Below are 17,294 nucleotides of genomic sequence, written 5' to 3'. Positions count from 1 at the left end.
ACCGAGTCTGAGAGAGTAAGAGGAAACAATAGGAGAAAGGAAAGTTAGGCATGACGGTGCCGCTTTAAGTACTACACAGTAATATCAACAAATGGGCAATATTGGAAATGTACACGTAATGGCTGATAATGAGGATGAAATACATGATATTTACTAGTTTGTGGCATTATTCTCATGTAATGTAATTCAAACAAAAGTAAAAATAAAAAAATCATTCCAATGTTAAGAGCTTGTGTTTTATTGTTAACGATCCAAAACTTTTAACAAAACATTTTTCTGACAATGTCCCTTTAAACTTTATTGTAATGCTTCCTGTAGAATGTAACTAAGAATTCTCATAGTTTACAAGAAGTTTGCAATTGTATTTTTGTGTTTTTTCCCATAAACTGTATAATTTATTTTTTTTGCTAAACGATCATTGTACGTGGAACATAACTTTGAATCTAACAGTTTTTAATAAGGTCCTTAGTGAAAAGCCTCTTTTGCTTTAATACATTGTTTTAATTAACAGGATAAGGAAATACAATACTTCTCTGCTTGAATATTCAGAAATCGTGTTAAAGAAACACTCTAAGCACCATAACCACTACATCCCACTGCAGTGGTTATGGTGCAGTGCCCTCCAAAAGTAACGAGTCAAACCATTTAAGAAGCAATTGACAACTAACCTGTGATCCACAGGCCGCCCACTGCCACCTCCCTAGGTGCTGGAAGCAGTCAGCGGAATGCTGTTACAAGGAGCTCTTAGCAGCAAGGGAGAAAACAGTGGGCACCTGGCATGACCAAGGTTCCTAAACGACTTGATTACTTATCCTGGGAGGGCACCTGGGCTCTCCTGGTACAATAACCACTACAGCAGGCTCTATTGGATATGGTGCTTGAAGTGTTCCTTTAACTAACAACAGTGTTATGAATAATCGATTACAAAAAATGAAATGCCAAATGAATCCCCAAAACAAAATGTTAAAAAAAAAATACTTAGTAAAAAATAATGTTTGATCAAACCTAACATCTCATCTCTGACCTAAATGTTTCTATTGATGGGTAATGGATAATTAGAAAGAGAACTGACTATGGTTTCATCATCTATGTTGTCTAGGCATTTCAACTATACCGTTTTCCTCTTAATAGATAGTCTCTGGACCATCTATCACAATGTGATTTAACTTGAAATTAAACTTCAACATTTCTCTGAGTAAAGCCAATTCCCTTTGTAAATATGATCTTAAGTAGATCTTTTGGAGACTTTTTTGAAGGAGAAATGTAATCACTGTCAGTTGCATTAACAAAACCACTGTTCAATCAATGGGCGTAAAATTGTACAGTCCTCTTTATTACTATTTATTTCCAAGCTGTTATTTTGTACTAGTGTACAATTTGCTACATAGATAAATGGATTGCAAAGTTTAAGCTAAAACAGTGACATTTTAAAGTTTTCAACTTTGCTATTTATCCATCTCGTACCCCACTATTCCTTTTTTCAGGAATAAACACTTGTGAATACACTAATAAAACAAAGAGGTCAACTAGGCATTACTTATTAAATATTATTAAACTTTACCTCTGTGACACTCTGCCAGTCTTACTACAACACTGTCCTAGAAAATCTGGTGATAAAATAAATTTATTAACTTGTATTTAGCATACTCTGAAAGTCAGACTGAGACAATGTAAAAACAATTAAAAACAAATAAAAATTACTTTTTCAGTTTTGGATTCAGATACCAAATTTGGTTGGTAAATAATAAAAAAAAATACATTGTGTATGTTATGTCACAAACACAAAAATATATTATATTGTAAAATGAACCACAGCTCCAGGTTTTAAATTGCACTGCAGCATCTAGTACACTGGGCCATAACAGAGGTATGAATATTACGAGAGCCTAAATGTATTGCAATACTTTAACAAAGGTAGAACTACAGGATCCAGAATGCATTGCAACATCAACTATGTCAAGTCCTTTCTAATGGCTTATTAACTACTAAGATCCAAAACATGTTGCAACTTGAAAAACAGCAGAATACCAGAACTGCAGGAACCAGAAAACACCGTAGGATGCCGAACAATTCTCTTATCCCCCTTCAAACATTAAAAGTGTATGACCGCAAGTAAACCTGCTCATTGCAAGGATCCTGCATAAAAATCACTGGTTCATTATACAGTCTCTTCCACTGTAAAATGTTCAACAGACTCCGTAGTTCTTTCTTAAAGTATCTTGGGAAACACTTCCAAAACCAGCTCTCGATAAGGCCCTCCACATTAGACAGTTTAGCAGAGTTTTGCTAAGAAATGTTCCCCAATGTTCTGCAGCACCACCCTGCAGTCCAATCGGTCGGTATCCTTACTGCTGCCACTAGCAGTATCTAATCAGTTATGCTGATGAGGGTAAGGGAAAAAAAAAAAGATAAAAGGCATGTTTCCCCTCATGAAAAATTAGGTTTGAACCAGTGAAAGATACAGATGTTTTTTGTTCCCCATGTTTCGGTTATGTTTTTTTAAGTAATGGAGGATGGGCTTCTTTAATCGGCTGTGATGCCTTTGGCTCGGAGCTCCTCCTGTACTCTCATCAAGTAGGTGGGATCTGGGTATCCAAATCTGAGAGGAAAAATACACAAATAATTAAAACACATTCTCGAACACTTTTTTTTTTTTTTCGGGAATTGGGGTCACACATTGAGCTTCTACATATCAAAGAGGGACATGGAGATGCTGCTTTTGTTGAGGGGGTGACAGTTGAAGGTTTACATCACATTATCTGCGGAATACATGGACCAGAAAGAATAAAAAGAAAAAAACTTTGTGATGTCAGGTGACACTACAGGATCATCATGCCCACCTGAGGCGAAACAAGCACAATGGCAGTGCAGGAACAATGAGCAGAGAGGTCCCATGTGCTGTATCTCTGCACACAGTTGCTTATATCAGAAGTCATTTATAAAAATTACTGCAGCTTTTAAACGGCTCCTTCCTACTCAAATGTTAATAAAGGTCTGCAGTGCAGATCCCTACCTCTGTTTGAGCCACGTATGCACACATGAAAGGAAGGTTGGAAATTATAAATTAAGTACTAATACCATTGTTGATATTTTTCCCATGGATAAATATTTATACCCATGCTCTTATTTTTAGTTAATGTAAACTCATTTAAATCTGGAGACTTGAGGCTGTCATAAAATTGTAAACATTTTTGAAGATATCTTTGCCCCTTTCAGGAATCTTTGCACATTCTGCCAAGACCCCTGAAAGGAATATCCTCACATTGTGTGCAGTGTAGTGAAGCTAAAGGTAGATATGATTACCTGAAGCTCTCCCTCTTTTTTCAGTTCCTGGCGCCTTATCTGCCAGGAGCCTGCATCACTGCACATGTGCCAGAGTACAACACAGATTAATGGACGAGCCAACAAGACCATCCATAAATGTGATCTGCTGTAATAGAGCCCCTTTAAAATATATACAGTGCTAACTGACATAACTACAAAACATTTCTTGAAGGGATTAATTTTATACTCAGTTCAGCCTTTTAGCAGCAGAATTATGTTATCTGAGGTTGCCAGAAAGTGTTATTAATGAGCACTTACAGCTGTGGTCCTCCTGTGCAGTTGGTTTTGTGATGAATGTCATTCCACGTGATGACATTGGGTCTCCCTGTTGTCATTGAAGTACCAATGGTAAAGGTTAAACGCTGGTCAAAGGCTTTCTTGAACAGTGCAAGAACTTTATTTCCTTCAGGGCAATCAGGCAAGTAAGCCACGCGAGTGGTCCCTGGATATCTTACACCAGGATTAGGATGTTCTGTCTGTATAAAAAAATATATATTTTATTAGTAAAGGAAAGAGCTGTGCCTGGCAGGCATGCAAGTATAACCTAACAAGTTCTATTTTAATATCGATGTTCTGCGCTAGCTCGATATCAGCAAACAGATAGATTGGCATATATATCACATTTAAAATACATTTTATATTTTATTAGGTTATATTCCCTGCCTTTGCTACTCACCTCCAGTCTCGTATCATGCTACCCATCACTGTTGCAAACATTTGTAAACAGGCCTAAACACATCAGTAATCCAATTCAGTCCAACAAAAAAAAAGTAGTAAAAAAAGTACCTTTTCTTATCATCATTTCTGATGCTTATAACTGCAGACATTTAGAGCACGTGTACATTTGTAGCAAGGGAAACAAAGCAAGTTTATTATTTTACAGTCATTTCAATAATGCATTATTTAATACACCAGCCTAGATTGACTCTTGCAATACTGTAATCAGTTCATTTAGTGACTAAATACGAGGGCCAGAGAATGGGTAACTAATGCCCTACTCTCAAGATGCATATAACTATGGCTGCATGAAGAATTACATTCTCTTAAAGACTGCAATGTGGATAATACATAGGTAATGGGTAAACATTTCCCTAGGAAAATATTACGATCTTACAGAAAAAAAAAAATTATAAGAAGAGGTAGTATAGAAGCAGGTTTTTTTTCATTCTTTATTTTAGTTGACAAATCAATATATGACAAGGCAGGATGTTCTGGTTTAAGCATAAACCGTGGTCAAGCGTAACACATCTTATTACAGTATAGGCATACATTTGGTAGGCTTGGTAGACATAGGGTAATACAATACATGCCTAGTGCACAAGGCTCTTCATTGGGGCGCAGACATCGCATATGTGCTGTCAGTTTTTTATTTATAATGCGCAGTGACTCGGTTACAGGTGGCCAGGGTGGGAAGGTGGGTTTCTGTGGGCATCCGGTGGTGCCTACCGTATAGCTATCGAAGGGTCTTAGAGTATACTTGGGTTATGACTTATCTTTCAGTGATGCGGTGGAGCCGCTAGCAATGTTAGATACGAGTGGTGGCCCTGCTTACTTGCTCCGATTGCAATGTGTCATCTGTATTGAGGTACCCATGGCTGACTCCTGCTTTTTGTACCCAATTCAGCTTAGCTTCGGCATGTGTATACACCATTCCATTCCCTGGCGCCTACCGGTCTGGCATGTGATTACGTGGGTGTTTGTGCTAATTGTAAGCTTCAGTGGGTTATCGATGCCTATGTGTGCTTAGTATGTAAAAAGTAGCGAGAAGGCCCTCATCTAGAGCAAGGACCATAGTGAGAAGATGAGTGAGAAGTAAAGTAGAGAAAGAGGAGGAATAGCAGAGAAGAGGGTTGGACCAGGCGTCCGGGCAGGCAGGGGGGGCCCAAGAGGGTGGGGGGAGGAGGCGGGGGGGAGAGTCAGGAAGGGGAACAAGGAGCCAACCATCGCCTCCCATCTGCGGGGTCCATAGGCCCGGGCATTCCCCAGACCCCCTGGGGGTATAGTGCTGCTCTATAGTACATCCGCACCTCTGGCATTCCCAACCCTCCCTGTGCCAGATTTTTGTGAGAATCTTCGTGGCTACTCGTATTCTTTTGTGTGCCTAAACAAAGCTAGTGATGGTTTTCTGCAGCCGTCTCAAGTATGTGTTGGGTAGGGGTATCTGTAGTGTTCTAAGTAGGTATTGAAATGTTGGCAGTAGCATCATCTTCACTGCCACTAGTCTCCCCACCTATGACATGTATTTATCGTCCCATTTCTTCAGTGTGTTGCTGATTTCTCCTTGTAGTCTTCCATAGTTGAGGTCTAAAAGACCCCTTGGCTCTTTTTGGATTCTCAGTCCAAGGAACGTGAGGTGGTCATCCCTCCACTCCAGTGGGAATAAGAGTTTTAAGTGTTCTATGGTGTGTTGTGGTATCCCTATCCCCATAGCTTGGGTTTTCCTGACGTTAAGTAGTGAGTAGTATGTTGTCTGTGAATATGTTCGCCTTGTACACCCTCACTCCTATCTCCAGACAGTGTATCGCAAGGTTTTTCCGTATCTTAATCGCCAGCGGCTCCAACGCCAAGACATATAACAGGGGGGATAGGGGGCAGCCCTGTCTCGTGCCGTTCGTGAGTTGGAACGGCTCGGACAAAAATCCTGCATTGAGTACCCTTGCCAAGGGCTCACTGTAGTGGGCCTTCACTACAGACACAAAACCGGAGGGGATGTCAAACTTGCCCAGTACTGCTCGTAGGAACCCCCAGTGCAGGCGGTCAAAAGCTTTTTCAGCGTCGAGGAAGACCATCATTCCCCCCCAGCCGCTGGCTCTTCAAGTGGTGGATGATGTTGATGACCTTCCTGGTATTATCCGCTCTCTGTCTACCCTTGATGAAACCCACCTGGTCAATGTGAATTATGTGTGGTAGTATGTCTCCCAACTGGTTTGCATTTAGTTTGAGCTTCACATCAGTGTTGAGGAGGGAGATGGGTCGGAGGTTTTGCGGTACAGTTGGGGTTTTATTGGGTTTAGGGAGCGTGACAATATGAGCGGCCAGCGTTTCTCTGGGAAGTTTGCCCTTGTGGGCTGCGTCCGTGAACATTCTGGCTAGGTAAGGCGCCAGTATTGTGCCAAACTGCTTATAGTACTGGTTGTCAAACCCGTCTGGTCCTCGGGATTTTCCCGACAGAAGGCCTCTAATTAGGTCCCTAATCTCTTGGGCCTCTATCGGTTCAGTAAGGGCCAACTGTGGTTGAGGTGTGAGCTTACGTAGCTTCACCTAGCCAAGGTAGTTCCTGATGCTAAGGTTTGTTGGGTGTTTTGTCTGCAAGTCTTTCTGTATGTTATATAGTGAGGAGTAGTATGTTGCGAACACCTCGCTTATTCCCTTGGGGGTGGAGATTTTAGTACCTGTCTGGTCTGTGAGGTAAGATATTTTCTGATTCGCCTGCCTTGTTTTTAGTCATTGTGCCAGTAGTTTGCTTGCTTTATTGCCCTGTATGTAGTGGGTTATTTTGAGCTTCTGCATGTTTGAGTTAAGTGTGTCTAGTGCTTGCTGGTGTATGAGTTTTGTGATCTGGGCTATCCTGGCTTTCGTCTCTGCAGATGGGGTGTGTTGATTGAGTCTATTCATCTCGTACAGTTCTACCTGCCATGCCCTAAGTTGAATTTGGCGTGTCTTTTTTACATATGCTGCCCTGTGTATTAGTAGGCCTCGCGCTACTGTTTTGTGGGCGAGCCACAGAGTTGCGTCTGTGTTGTCATTCAGTTGAAAGTACATTTGAAGGTCCCTCGTCAGGGAGTTTACAAATTTCCCATCCCTCAACAAGGAGTTGTTAATTTTCCAAGGGCTACGATGTTTAAAGTCATAGTTATTTTTTAGTTCTATGGTTACTGGTGCGTAGTCGGACCATGTGATTTGCTGTATGTCGCTGTGGATGAGTTGGTCTAGCGCTGAGCCTGATATAAGGAATCTGTCTATTTTAGAGTAGGAGTAGTGGGTATATGCCCTTTCTGTCGGGTGTGTGATCCTCCAAGCATCATATAGATGGTAATCGTGCAGGACTTTCGCTTAGGATTTTGTGCAAGAAATTTCTCTGATTTGTATTTGGGGAGTATATGTTTACGATGGTGTATAGCATGTCGTTAAACAACCCTTTGAGTATGATGTACCGACCATTCGGGTCTATGTCTGCGGACTGTAGTGTGAACGAGACATCTTTGTTTATTAGGATGGATGCTCCTCTTGCCTTTGTGGGAGATGTGGCGAGGAATTGATGTGGAAAGTCGTTGGTCAGTATTGCTGGGTGGTCATTGTGTCTAAAATGTGTTTCTTGGAGGCATAATATGTCTGTTCCCAGGGCTCTGACCTCCCTGGTGAGCAGGTGTCTTTTCACTGGTGCGTTGACATTAAAAGAACACAATTTCACGGTGGCTTGTGGGGTTGGTACTCCTTACACCTCTTGTGGTAGTCTATGGTTTGGAGGGTCCCCGCTCTCCCCAGCTTGGTCGAGCCGAGCAGTGTGTCCCTCTGTGTGTTAGGTAGCTTCCGTGTTGGGCTTGCGGAACAGTCGGTGACAATGGTCTGGCAACTTCCAGGCCTCATCATTATTTTTGTGGCGGTTGGTGTTGGGTTACCCACTAACCTATCTCATGTTTGTTAGCAAAATGCAAAACATGTGGAGTGTAAACATTGCATAAAACAACATACAATAATACAATAACATAAACGAAAGTAGTTACATAAACATTCTTAAGAACTGTTAGTGCCGTTGAGTCGGCTTGGCACTGCATTGTCGTGCCTTGGGGGAAAAGGCTTATGGCCTCACGTCCTTTGGGAGCTGTCTCCCTCTGCGGCTATTTCTGGTGTTTGCGTTGGTAGGTCCCAACTGTAGTCTAAAGCCTTGGATAATACGTTGGGCTATCTATATTTATATATATATATATAATTATTATTATTTTTTTAAATTATTATATATATATATATATATATATATATATTATTATTTTTTTTTTTTTAATTATTATTATATATATATTTTTTTATTATTATTTTTTTTTTTTTCCAGGTCTCGGTGCAAGGTTGTGTGGATGTCTCCCTGGCTATTCTCCTCTTATTCGGGCGGGTGTGCTAGGCTTGTGTGGCTCAACTTTTTAGTCTGGGTGGGGAATAGTAGTCTGGGGTCTGCGATCCCCCTGGTCCCTCTATGCTATAATGTGTAGTCCCCCATCTTTCCCGTGCTCAGTCTGGAGCACTTAGGTTACTCTAGGAGTGTGGTGTAATTCAGTACGTTACCCTGCCCCGCAGTTGGTAGTCTTGTGCATTTAGGTGCCATAGAGCATCCACACTCAAAGTCTCTGCCCCTTATCTCCTTTTCGCCTTCTTCCAGTCCTGTGAGGCCTTGGCTATGCTCCCCTCTTGTTCCGTCGTTGGCATGGCTGCTATGTTCCAATCTCACAAGATACGCTGGCTGCCCTCCGGGGATTCAATGATGGTGGTTTTCCATTCTCTCATCACTAGTAGCTTGGTGGGGTCGCCCCATCTATATGGGAGGTGGTTGTCCCTGAGTTGGGTAGTTATGTCTCGGAAGTCCCGTTGTCTATTTAAGGTATATGAGGAGATGTCCGCATATATGGTGGTCCCTCTATAGGCCATAAGCATTTCCTTCCATCTTCTGCTTGCACTGAGTATTGCTTCTTTAGCGTGATAATAGTGCACCCTTAGCAGGATGTCTCTTGATGTGTCTGCTGGTAAGAATTTTGGTTTGGCGGTTCTGTGGATTCTATCCATCAGGAGCAGGTCTTGTGGCAAGTCTTGCAGGTCTTGAGCCAGTTCTCTCAGCAGGCCCGTGACATGGGCGGTGAGATCCTCCGTTTTAACCGCCTCTGCAACTCCCCGTATACGCAGGTTCTTGCGGCTTGCCCGGTCCTCCATATCCGCAATTTTGAGGTCCTGTTATCTAGTCTTGCGACCAGGCCCTCCACAGTGTCTGCCAGGGAATTGTGGGCCTTTGCCCTTTCCGAGAAGCTTTTTCAAGGTGCTGTGGGTCAGTGGATTTTCATTTTCGCCAGGCTGGGCCTCCCTTTCGGGTTCGCCTCCAGCGCCATCTTGTGAGTGCTCTGCCTGGCTTGAGGCATTTCCTTGTCTTCATGTATTTTTCTGCCCAGCCGTTTCTGCTTGTGAGCATTGGTTAGCGGTGGCCGAATAGAAGGTTTATGCACAGTTGCAAAACTCTGGAGTATTCTACACCTTGATGTCCGTGGGACTCCAGAGGCACCAGCAGCTTCAAATATCTGTTTGCTGCTATGTAATGGTATTTTAGTAGCTGCTCTCTTGATCAGATGCATGGATCTGGCAGAAATATTCCTCAATGTGCCTTTATCTGCACAAACCTGTCTGTGCTCTGAATCAGCCACAAATCTCTTAATAGTGCGATGATTACGCTTAAGTTTTCGTAAAATATCTAATGTTTTCACACCTCGTCCAAGGCATTGAACTATTTCACTCTTTTCAGCAGCAGAGAGATCATTTTTCTTCCCCATATTGCATGAAAATGGTGTGCTGCTTAATAATGTGGAACACCCTCCTTTAGTAGTTTTTCCTTAAATTGGGCTCACCTGACAATCTTATTATCACAGGTGTCCAAGATTGTTTTCAGTGATCAAAAGAGCCCTGAGACACAATGCCATCCATGAGTTAAACTGAAAAACAAAATATTTAATCTTTGTGACACTTAAATAGAATTTGCATAATAATTTGGAACAGGGTGTATAGTCAAACCATGACAGGTGCATTCTGTATTGAGGTATGTTGCCATAGATATATCTCTTTAAATTCCTATATCCTAATACAATGGTGAGTTTTTTTATCATCTGCTGCTATTATCTGTTAGTGTGTGCGCGCGCATTTTTGTGAGTGTGTCACATCAGTGATAGTCTTTTTGTCATTATTTATTATTATTATTGCCATTTATATAGCGCCAACAGATTCCGTAGCGCTTTACAATATTATGAGAGGGGATTTAACTATAAATAGGACAATTACAAATAAACTTACAGGAACAATAGGTTGAAGAGGACCCTGCTCAATCGAGCTTACATTCTATAGGCCATTGAGTGTGTGTGTGTGACTATCAGTATATGTCTGTCAATGAGTGTCTGTCAGCGTTTGTGTGTCTGCCAGTGTGCCTATGTATATCTGTCAATAAGTGTGTGTGTCAAATCAGTGAATCTATGTCTGTCAGTAACGACGTGTGTTTGTCACTGAGTGTGTGTGTGTGTGTGTGTGAATGTCAGTGTGTATCTGCCAGTGTGTGTCTGTCAGTGAATGTGTTTGTCAATAGAGGGACTTCCGGGTGGTTAGTCGACCAAAAGTCGCCTAACTGATGCTGGACGTCCTCACGCTGTGCATGAGGACATCCAGCATCTGCTAAATCCCATAGGAAAGGAGTGATACAATGCTTTGCTATGGGAAAGCCTAATGCAGCACAGAGGAGGAGCCTGGCCCAGCGCCGAGGGACATTGACGCTCGATTCAGGTAAGTGACTGATGGGGTTTTAACCCCTTTAGTGTCCAGTGCTGTGTGGGGTGCACTATAGTGAACTATAGTGTTAGGAAAACAGCTTTGTTTTCCTGGCACTATAGTATCCCTTGAAAAGGGGTAGAAATAGGTGATGTTTAAAGAGTTAGGGGTGGGTTCTTAATCAGGAAGAAGTGTGGTCTTGAAAGGAAGGGGTGGGACAAATTTAGATTGGGGGGTGCCCAGGTTTAGTCATGCTTAGGGAAATCAAAATACACCACTGTATGTGTTTCTAGGGAATTAGGGAATTAGTATTGATGCTGATAGAAAATATATTATAGTATCAGAACAGATATATTGCATGCTTTCAAAATCAAATTACCAGCTGGAGCACAGCTTTACGGATGCATTACAAGATTTTTTTATTTTTTTTAATGACTTATTATATTGGCAAAAACAGAGTATAGCTAGTTTGAGAAAATGAGGCATGTTTGTAGCTTTCCTTATTCTAATGAAGGTTAACCATTGACCCTGTGGTCAAGTTGTTCTTGTTAAATAAAATTAATTATTTTGTAAAGTGCCATAACAGGTTTCCTAGCTCTTGCCAACATGAGTAAGAACATTTTTATTGTGAATATGATACATACTATAATTTTACAGTATGGGTCTAACAGTTGAGGGCTTTTAACCATTTAAGTTAAATGTATGAAAAACAGGGGGTGCTAACTGCTTTGCTGATCAGTAGCGTAAACATAGAGTTCCCGGAGAGTCTGCTTTTTGCACATTTAGACAATTTTTTACTTGAGACACCAAGAATTCAAACTGAAGGGGCTATACCTTTCCTCTGTAAGTCTGGTACTAGAGGCATCCCTGGATATTTGTGGCAGTTTTTACTGGAAGCTCCGGAGGCCTACCGGGGGCTGGTCTGACATTCTGAGTGTGGGAGAAGCTGCCGATTTCTCCTCTCAGATTTGTCCTGAAGTCAGGGGATGCAGCATGGACCCCGTGTCCCCTCACCCCGTGCCAGTGAGGGTTATCCTGGCATGTTATACTTGTCTTTAATTAATCACTGGTAACTTTGAAGACTACTAAACATCTAGGCAATGCAACTGCACAGATCTGCCTTAGATGGCGTACACAGCAAGCTCCTTCGAACCTAGAGGACTGTAACATAATAAAATGGTTTGCCTGGAAGGACTATTCAATGCTTTTTGGCTGAAATTAAGACAACAACTACATTTGTCAGAAACACAGGAATTGGTTCATGACCTACCTAAGAAGCCACCGCAGAATGTTACTTGAACGTCGGATGGTCTTGTTTATATAAAAGGCCACAGTCCTCTATTCCAACTCAATCTGGGAGTCCTGAGAAACCTACTAAGCCATCTTATTTTAACCATATCTCCAAGAAGTTCATTGCTTTTCTATAGTAATTTCACTGACACTGGATGTCAAGCATCGTTTAATGCACTCAGAATTCGGTAAACTCCCGGAAAACTGTCTTAGTACTGCAACGTAAACATTGCAGTTTCTAAGAAAAACTGCAATGTTTTCCATTACAGAACTAAGAGGGACACTGCACCCAAACCACTTCCATGAGCAAAAGTGGTCTGGGTGCCTATATTGTTCCTTTAAGGAGTGCTTTCTCTGAGTCCTTTCATGCTTTCTGATCCCTTTAGTGTATTTGTCACATATTGAGTTCCTTTTACTAACCAAGCTTTTCTTTTGACTATACTTGTATTTGTGTATCAGACTTGGCTTGTATGACTACCTTGTTCGTTTACCAGACCCAGCTTGTTCATCAATCTGTTCCAGTCCGCATTCCTCACCTTGGCCTGTTTGACTACATTTTGGTGTTCATGTACCAGAGGTTTTTTTTTTCTCTGTACACAGTTTTGTTTATTTTCTTAATTTGTGTTCCTCTATGGCCTAAAGGCAACCTTCGGCACTCCAGATGTTTTGGACTATATCTCCCATAATGCTGGCAAAGCATTTTCTAGTTCAGTCCTGTTATTTCCTGGTTCCTGCTTTACTTTAAGCCTAGCAACTCTAAAGTCCGGTAATACATGTTTGTGGTGAAGGGAGGGGACCTGGGGCAGAGGGACACTACAGTGTTCGGAATACCAATTTGTATTCCTAACACTATAGTGCTCCTTTAACGTTTGTAATATTTTATCTCCTATTTGTAGCTTTCTTCTTACATTCAAATTTTAAAGTGCTGTGAATTAGGTTGGCGCTGTATAAATTCAGACAACAATAATACTAAATCAGGAAATTTATAGAGATATGATGCGATTCGTTACCTTGGCAATGTAAAGAAATACTGTAAGCTTATACTGTATTGTGTGCGCCAGGGCAGTGAGTCGGGTGTCTTGCACTGCTGTGTTCAGCTCCGCTTCGTGAAGACGAGTTGACACCCTGCTGATCTCCTCGCGGAACTGGCTTATGTTGCGCTGGAGTTCGGCTAGGAGGCCTCTCAGCTTACCCTCCGTCACCGGGGTACCCGTGGTGGCTGTAGGCGTCGAGGGTACAGGTTCCCTCACACGCCGGGCGCATATAGTCCCCAAGTCGTCCAGGGAATCCTCACTGGAGGATTGGGAGGGCCCATCTGATGGAGTCACCATGACCCTTTTTCCGGTTTGTATTTTTTGTTTTTGCAGCCCATCGTTTAGGCTGCCTTACCCCGTTGTTTAGGGGTAGTGGGACAAGGATTGATCCCCCTATTTCATTGTATTTTTACAACAGTGGTGCATATTTATGCTATGGTGTGATAATGCTATATTTTCTGAATGGGGAAAATCAGCAATCCTGGGGGCGGGGCCTGACAGCCGACCGAGGCAGCCGCATGTAACCAGGGCTCCTCAATAGAATCTAAATTCTGAGCAATTTCAGGAGTATTTGGCCCAAATTAACAGCAACAAAACATACGATTAAGCCTCCATACGTTGCTGTTACGGACTGGCTGAGTCTGGGTGTTCTAGCCCCTGGCAGCCGCTACTGTAAACCTCGGCGGCCTAGTACAGCATAAGGGCTGGAGGGGACGGCCGCTCCTCTGACCCACACAGACCAGCTTGTTAGCGAGCCCTGTTTCCCCCCCTTTGGACCGGCGGGGGATATCCCGGTCTCCACTTAGGGACTCACCTGTCCTGGGCCTCGACCGCAGCGAACAACAGTGTCAGGCTCTAGAGTCAGCGAGACCGCACACAAGAGGCCGGCACCACAAGATGGCCACTGCAACGATACCTGAGACCCAGACCCCTCACGAAGAGCGGAGGGCCTTTATGCGGTTCTGGGAGCAATTTTGGGCCCAAGTGCAGCGGAGAGCAGAGAGGATGGCAGCGACAGAAAGTCCCCGGCAGGGGCGCGAACCTGCTGGTACAGCTCCTGAGCGGATGCCTGCCATTGTCCTCACTTCTGCAGCGCCGACAAAGAGGAGGAGAAAGAAACGTGGAGGGCCTCGATTGAGGAGACGTGGCCTAAAGAAAAGCCAGCACTCACCTGGACATCAGTCCTTTAGGAGAAGAATCCCTAGACCTCGCTCACAATTCCGAGAGGCAACTACCGTGAATGCAAATCGGAAACCCCTGGGCAGATCCTGCGACTTCGGTGGGGTAATTGAATGTGGGCAGAGCAATGTGGAGCGTGAGCTGAACTGTCTCAAAGCCTGGGGCCGGTGGGGCAATGCTCTGGGGGCCTGGCACACCAAAAACCCTCTGAATAGGCAATGCTGTTTGGTGGGAATAGGCTGAGCATCCTAATAGCATTAAGACACCATGCGGTCTTTGGACTCACTTGGACTACATGCATTGAGCTTATATTTTCTGTGCCTTGTGTTTGTTTTATGAGCAGCCTTCAGTGGATTTATTCTCCTAATATAATGTTTCCCTGTTTCATAGCATGTTACTAATTTTAAGCAATAAGCCTCTACTACACACATGCTTTACCACTTGTCTTGCAATTTGTATTTTACTTAGAGATGTTGGCTTAGCCAGAATCGCAAAGCTTACTTACTTTAACCTTTATGTCTAGACATTAATCAATGCTTACTGCATCTAAAGTAAAGAAACCCTCTAGCCAATGAAGTTTAGCATGCCTTCATGTTATGTTATCTTTCTATTATAAAAACAAAAAGTGCATTACTAACTACGTAACGACCACATAGCCATACATGTATAGTCTAACTACTAACTACGTAACGACCACATAGCCATACATGTATAGTCTAACTACTAACTACGTAACGATCACATAGCCATACATGTATAGTCTAACTACTAACTACTTAACGATCACATAGCCATACATGTATAGTCTAACTACTAACTACGTAACGATCACATAGCCATACATGTATAGTCTAACTACTAACTACGTAACGACCACATAGCCATACATGTATAGTCTAACTACTAACTACGTAACGATCACATAGCCATACATGTATAGTCTAACTACTAACTACGTAACGATCACATAGCCATACATGTATAGTCTAACTACTAACTACGTAACGACCACATAGCCATACATGTATAGTCTAACTACTAACTACGTAACGACCACATAGCCATACATGTATAGTCTAACTACTCTACATAAATTCCACTCAAGTACTCCAAGCGTGTCATCTCTCATAAAAATTAAATGTGCTGATCACTATGCCATGATATTGTATGCCGCTGAATAGCTTGTATTTGCTGTCGTGGCGCTACAAGCTTATCTGTAAACGTATGCACAAGAAAAATAAAGAATTAAAAACAAAAAAAAAAAAAGGTACGGTTCCTAGATACCTGCATTTTTTTTTACCAGCCATTATATCTGTCTGCAGCAAATATATGCCTTGATCACAGTTTATCGTTTGAGATTGATCAGCATGTTACTGCTGCAGAGGAGCTGATAACAATGTTGATGCAATTCCAATCACATAATAATGACAATTTTCCCGCAACACTAGTTACAATATCAGTAGAGCCCTATACCCTGCCTACTCATTAGGCAATTACGATGTCACCAATGACAAAGATTTACATTTTAAAATTTGATTTAAAACAAGGAGCCAGCTAAAAAGTTAGGAACCATTTTTTTTTTTTAAACTAACAAAGCTTTATTCTCCAAAACAAAAATAACAGATCGTAAAAGAACACTATAGTAGCCAGAGCCACTACAGCCTAATGCAGTGTACAGCAACTTTGTTCAGCAGCTCCGTGTTCTGTATGGAGACGCTAAACGTTCCCCATAGAGATGAATTAATTCAACTTATATCTATGAGATGCTGATTGGCACAATGCGGTGTTTTGCATTGGATTGGCTGAGATTCACGATCTCAGCCATGTAGGAGGGGCTAACCGCAGCAAGTGCAGCGCAGCATCGGAAAAAAAAGTGAGTAAAAACATCTTTACCATGCGATTGGAGGTGGGCCGGTCACCTAAATAGTTACTTTAACAATATAATGTGTCAGGAATACATGTGTGTATTCTTGACACTATAGTGTTCCCTTAAATTTACACATGAAGACTAGAACCACTAGAAGACTAGCTCATCTTGCGCATTTAACTTAATGAAATAATGAATATATTCTGATATGACACACCACATGTTTTATGCAATGCTTCAGTGTTTCACTTGGCTTCTGGCCAAGAACATGCCTTGTATTTTTAGAATTAAAGTACCAAAACTCACACACAGTAACTGACAGACACATAATGACAGATACACAAATACTAACTGACAGACACACACACACACACACATACACACACACACACACACACACTCACTGAAAAACACATACACCAGACATACATTCTCTCACACAATTTACATCCACCCATCCTCACAACTTCTGGAAGTGCTGGAGTGGATCCTTTTATTAGGGTCCAGTGGAGCAGCTATGATCCTGTAATCTTTAAGCACTTCTTGCTCTGCTCCCTTGCATGCTCTTTAGTGAAGCTGGGGCCAGAGTGACGTTATAATCCAAGCTCCCTGCGTGAAGCAGGGTACACAATGGAGGAGAGCAAGAAGATTCCAGCTCCCTCGCCACCACTTCCATTGGGCACAGCTGCCTGCCTTGGGGGCCCTATGGAGGCCAGCCTGCCAACTCTTGGGCCCCCCTGACCTGAAGTGGAACAAAGAGGACCCTGACGCACTCGCGACCTCAGCAAGCCATGCAGTTCTGCCACTGCACCGGCAAACGTGTAGAAACAACTGCTGATTAATCAATAAATCAAATAAAGTGCATAAAAACACACGTACATGATGTATAACAAGTCCAACTAAATATGCCTTTAGAAACATACATGCATGTCAATGTCGATTTGGAACACAATAGGTTAATGGCAAGCATGTATCCATTTTGTTTGTCCTTAACTCTGAGATGTCAGGGTATCATACACAAGATTATGTGATTAACAATGAGAACTGATGCCTGGTTTTCAATCAATAACAATTTCAAGCGTTGGAAACGAAAACAT

The 17,294-nt window shown here is 42.3% G+C and overlaps 1 protein-coding gene across 6 annotated transcripts in view; it reads right to left on the bottom strand.

Annotated features, from left to right (window-relative positions):
• Positions 1 to 214: 214 nt before the first annotated feature.
• The window catches only part of DTX3 (deltex E3 ubiquitin ligase 3), a 125,814-nt gene continuing 108,734 nt past the window's right edge, over positions 215 to 17,294 (bottom strand). For all 6 annotated transcript variants that reach the window (XM_063427588.1, XM_063427579.1, XM_063427596.1 and 3 more), the window contains 2 exons: positions 3,583 to 3,800; positions 215 to 2,599 (listed from right to left, as the gene is read on the bottom strand). In XM_063427588.1, the coding sequence (XP_063283658.1) occupies positions 2,524 to 2,599; positions 3,583 to 3,800 (294 nt within the window). In that variant the 3' untranslated portion in view covers positions 215 to 2,523. The remainder of the gene's footprint in view (positions 2,600 to 3,582; positions 3,801 to 17,294) is intronic.

The sequence above is a fragment of the Pelobates fuscus genome, chromosome 1, assembly GCF_036172605.1.
Source record: "Pelobates fuscus isolate aPelFus1 chromosome 1, aPelFus1.pri, whole genome shotgun sequence".
In the NCBI taxonomy this organism is placed as follows: Eukaryota; Metazoa; Chordata; class Amphibia; order Anura; family Pelobatidae; genus Pelobates; species Pelobates fuscus.
This window is presented reverse-complemented; position numbering and strand designations above follow the sequence as displayed.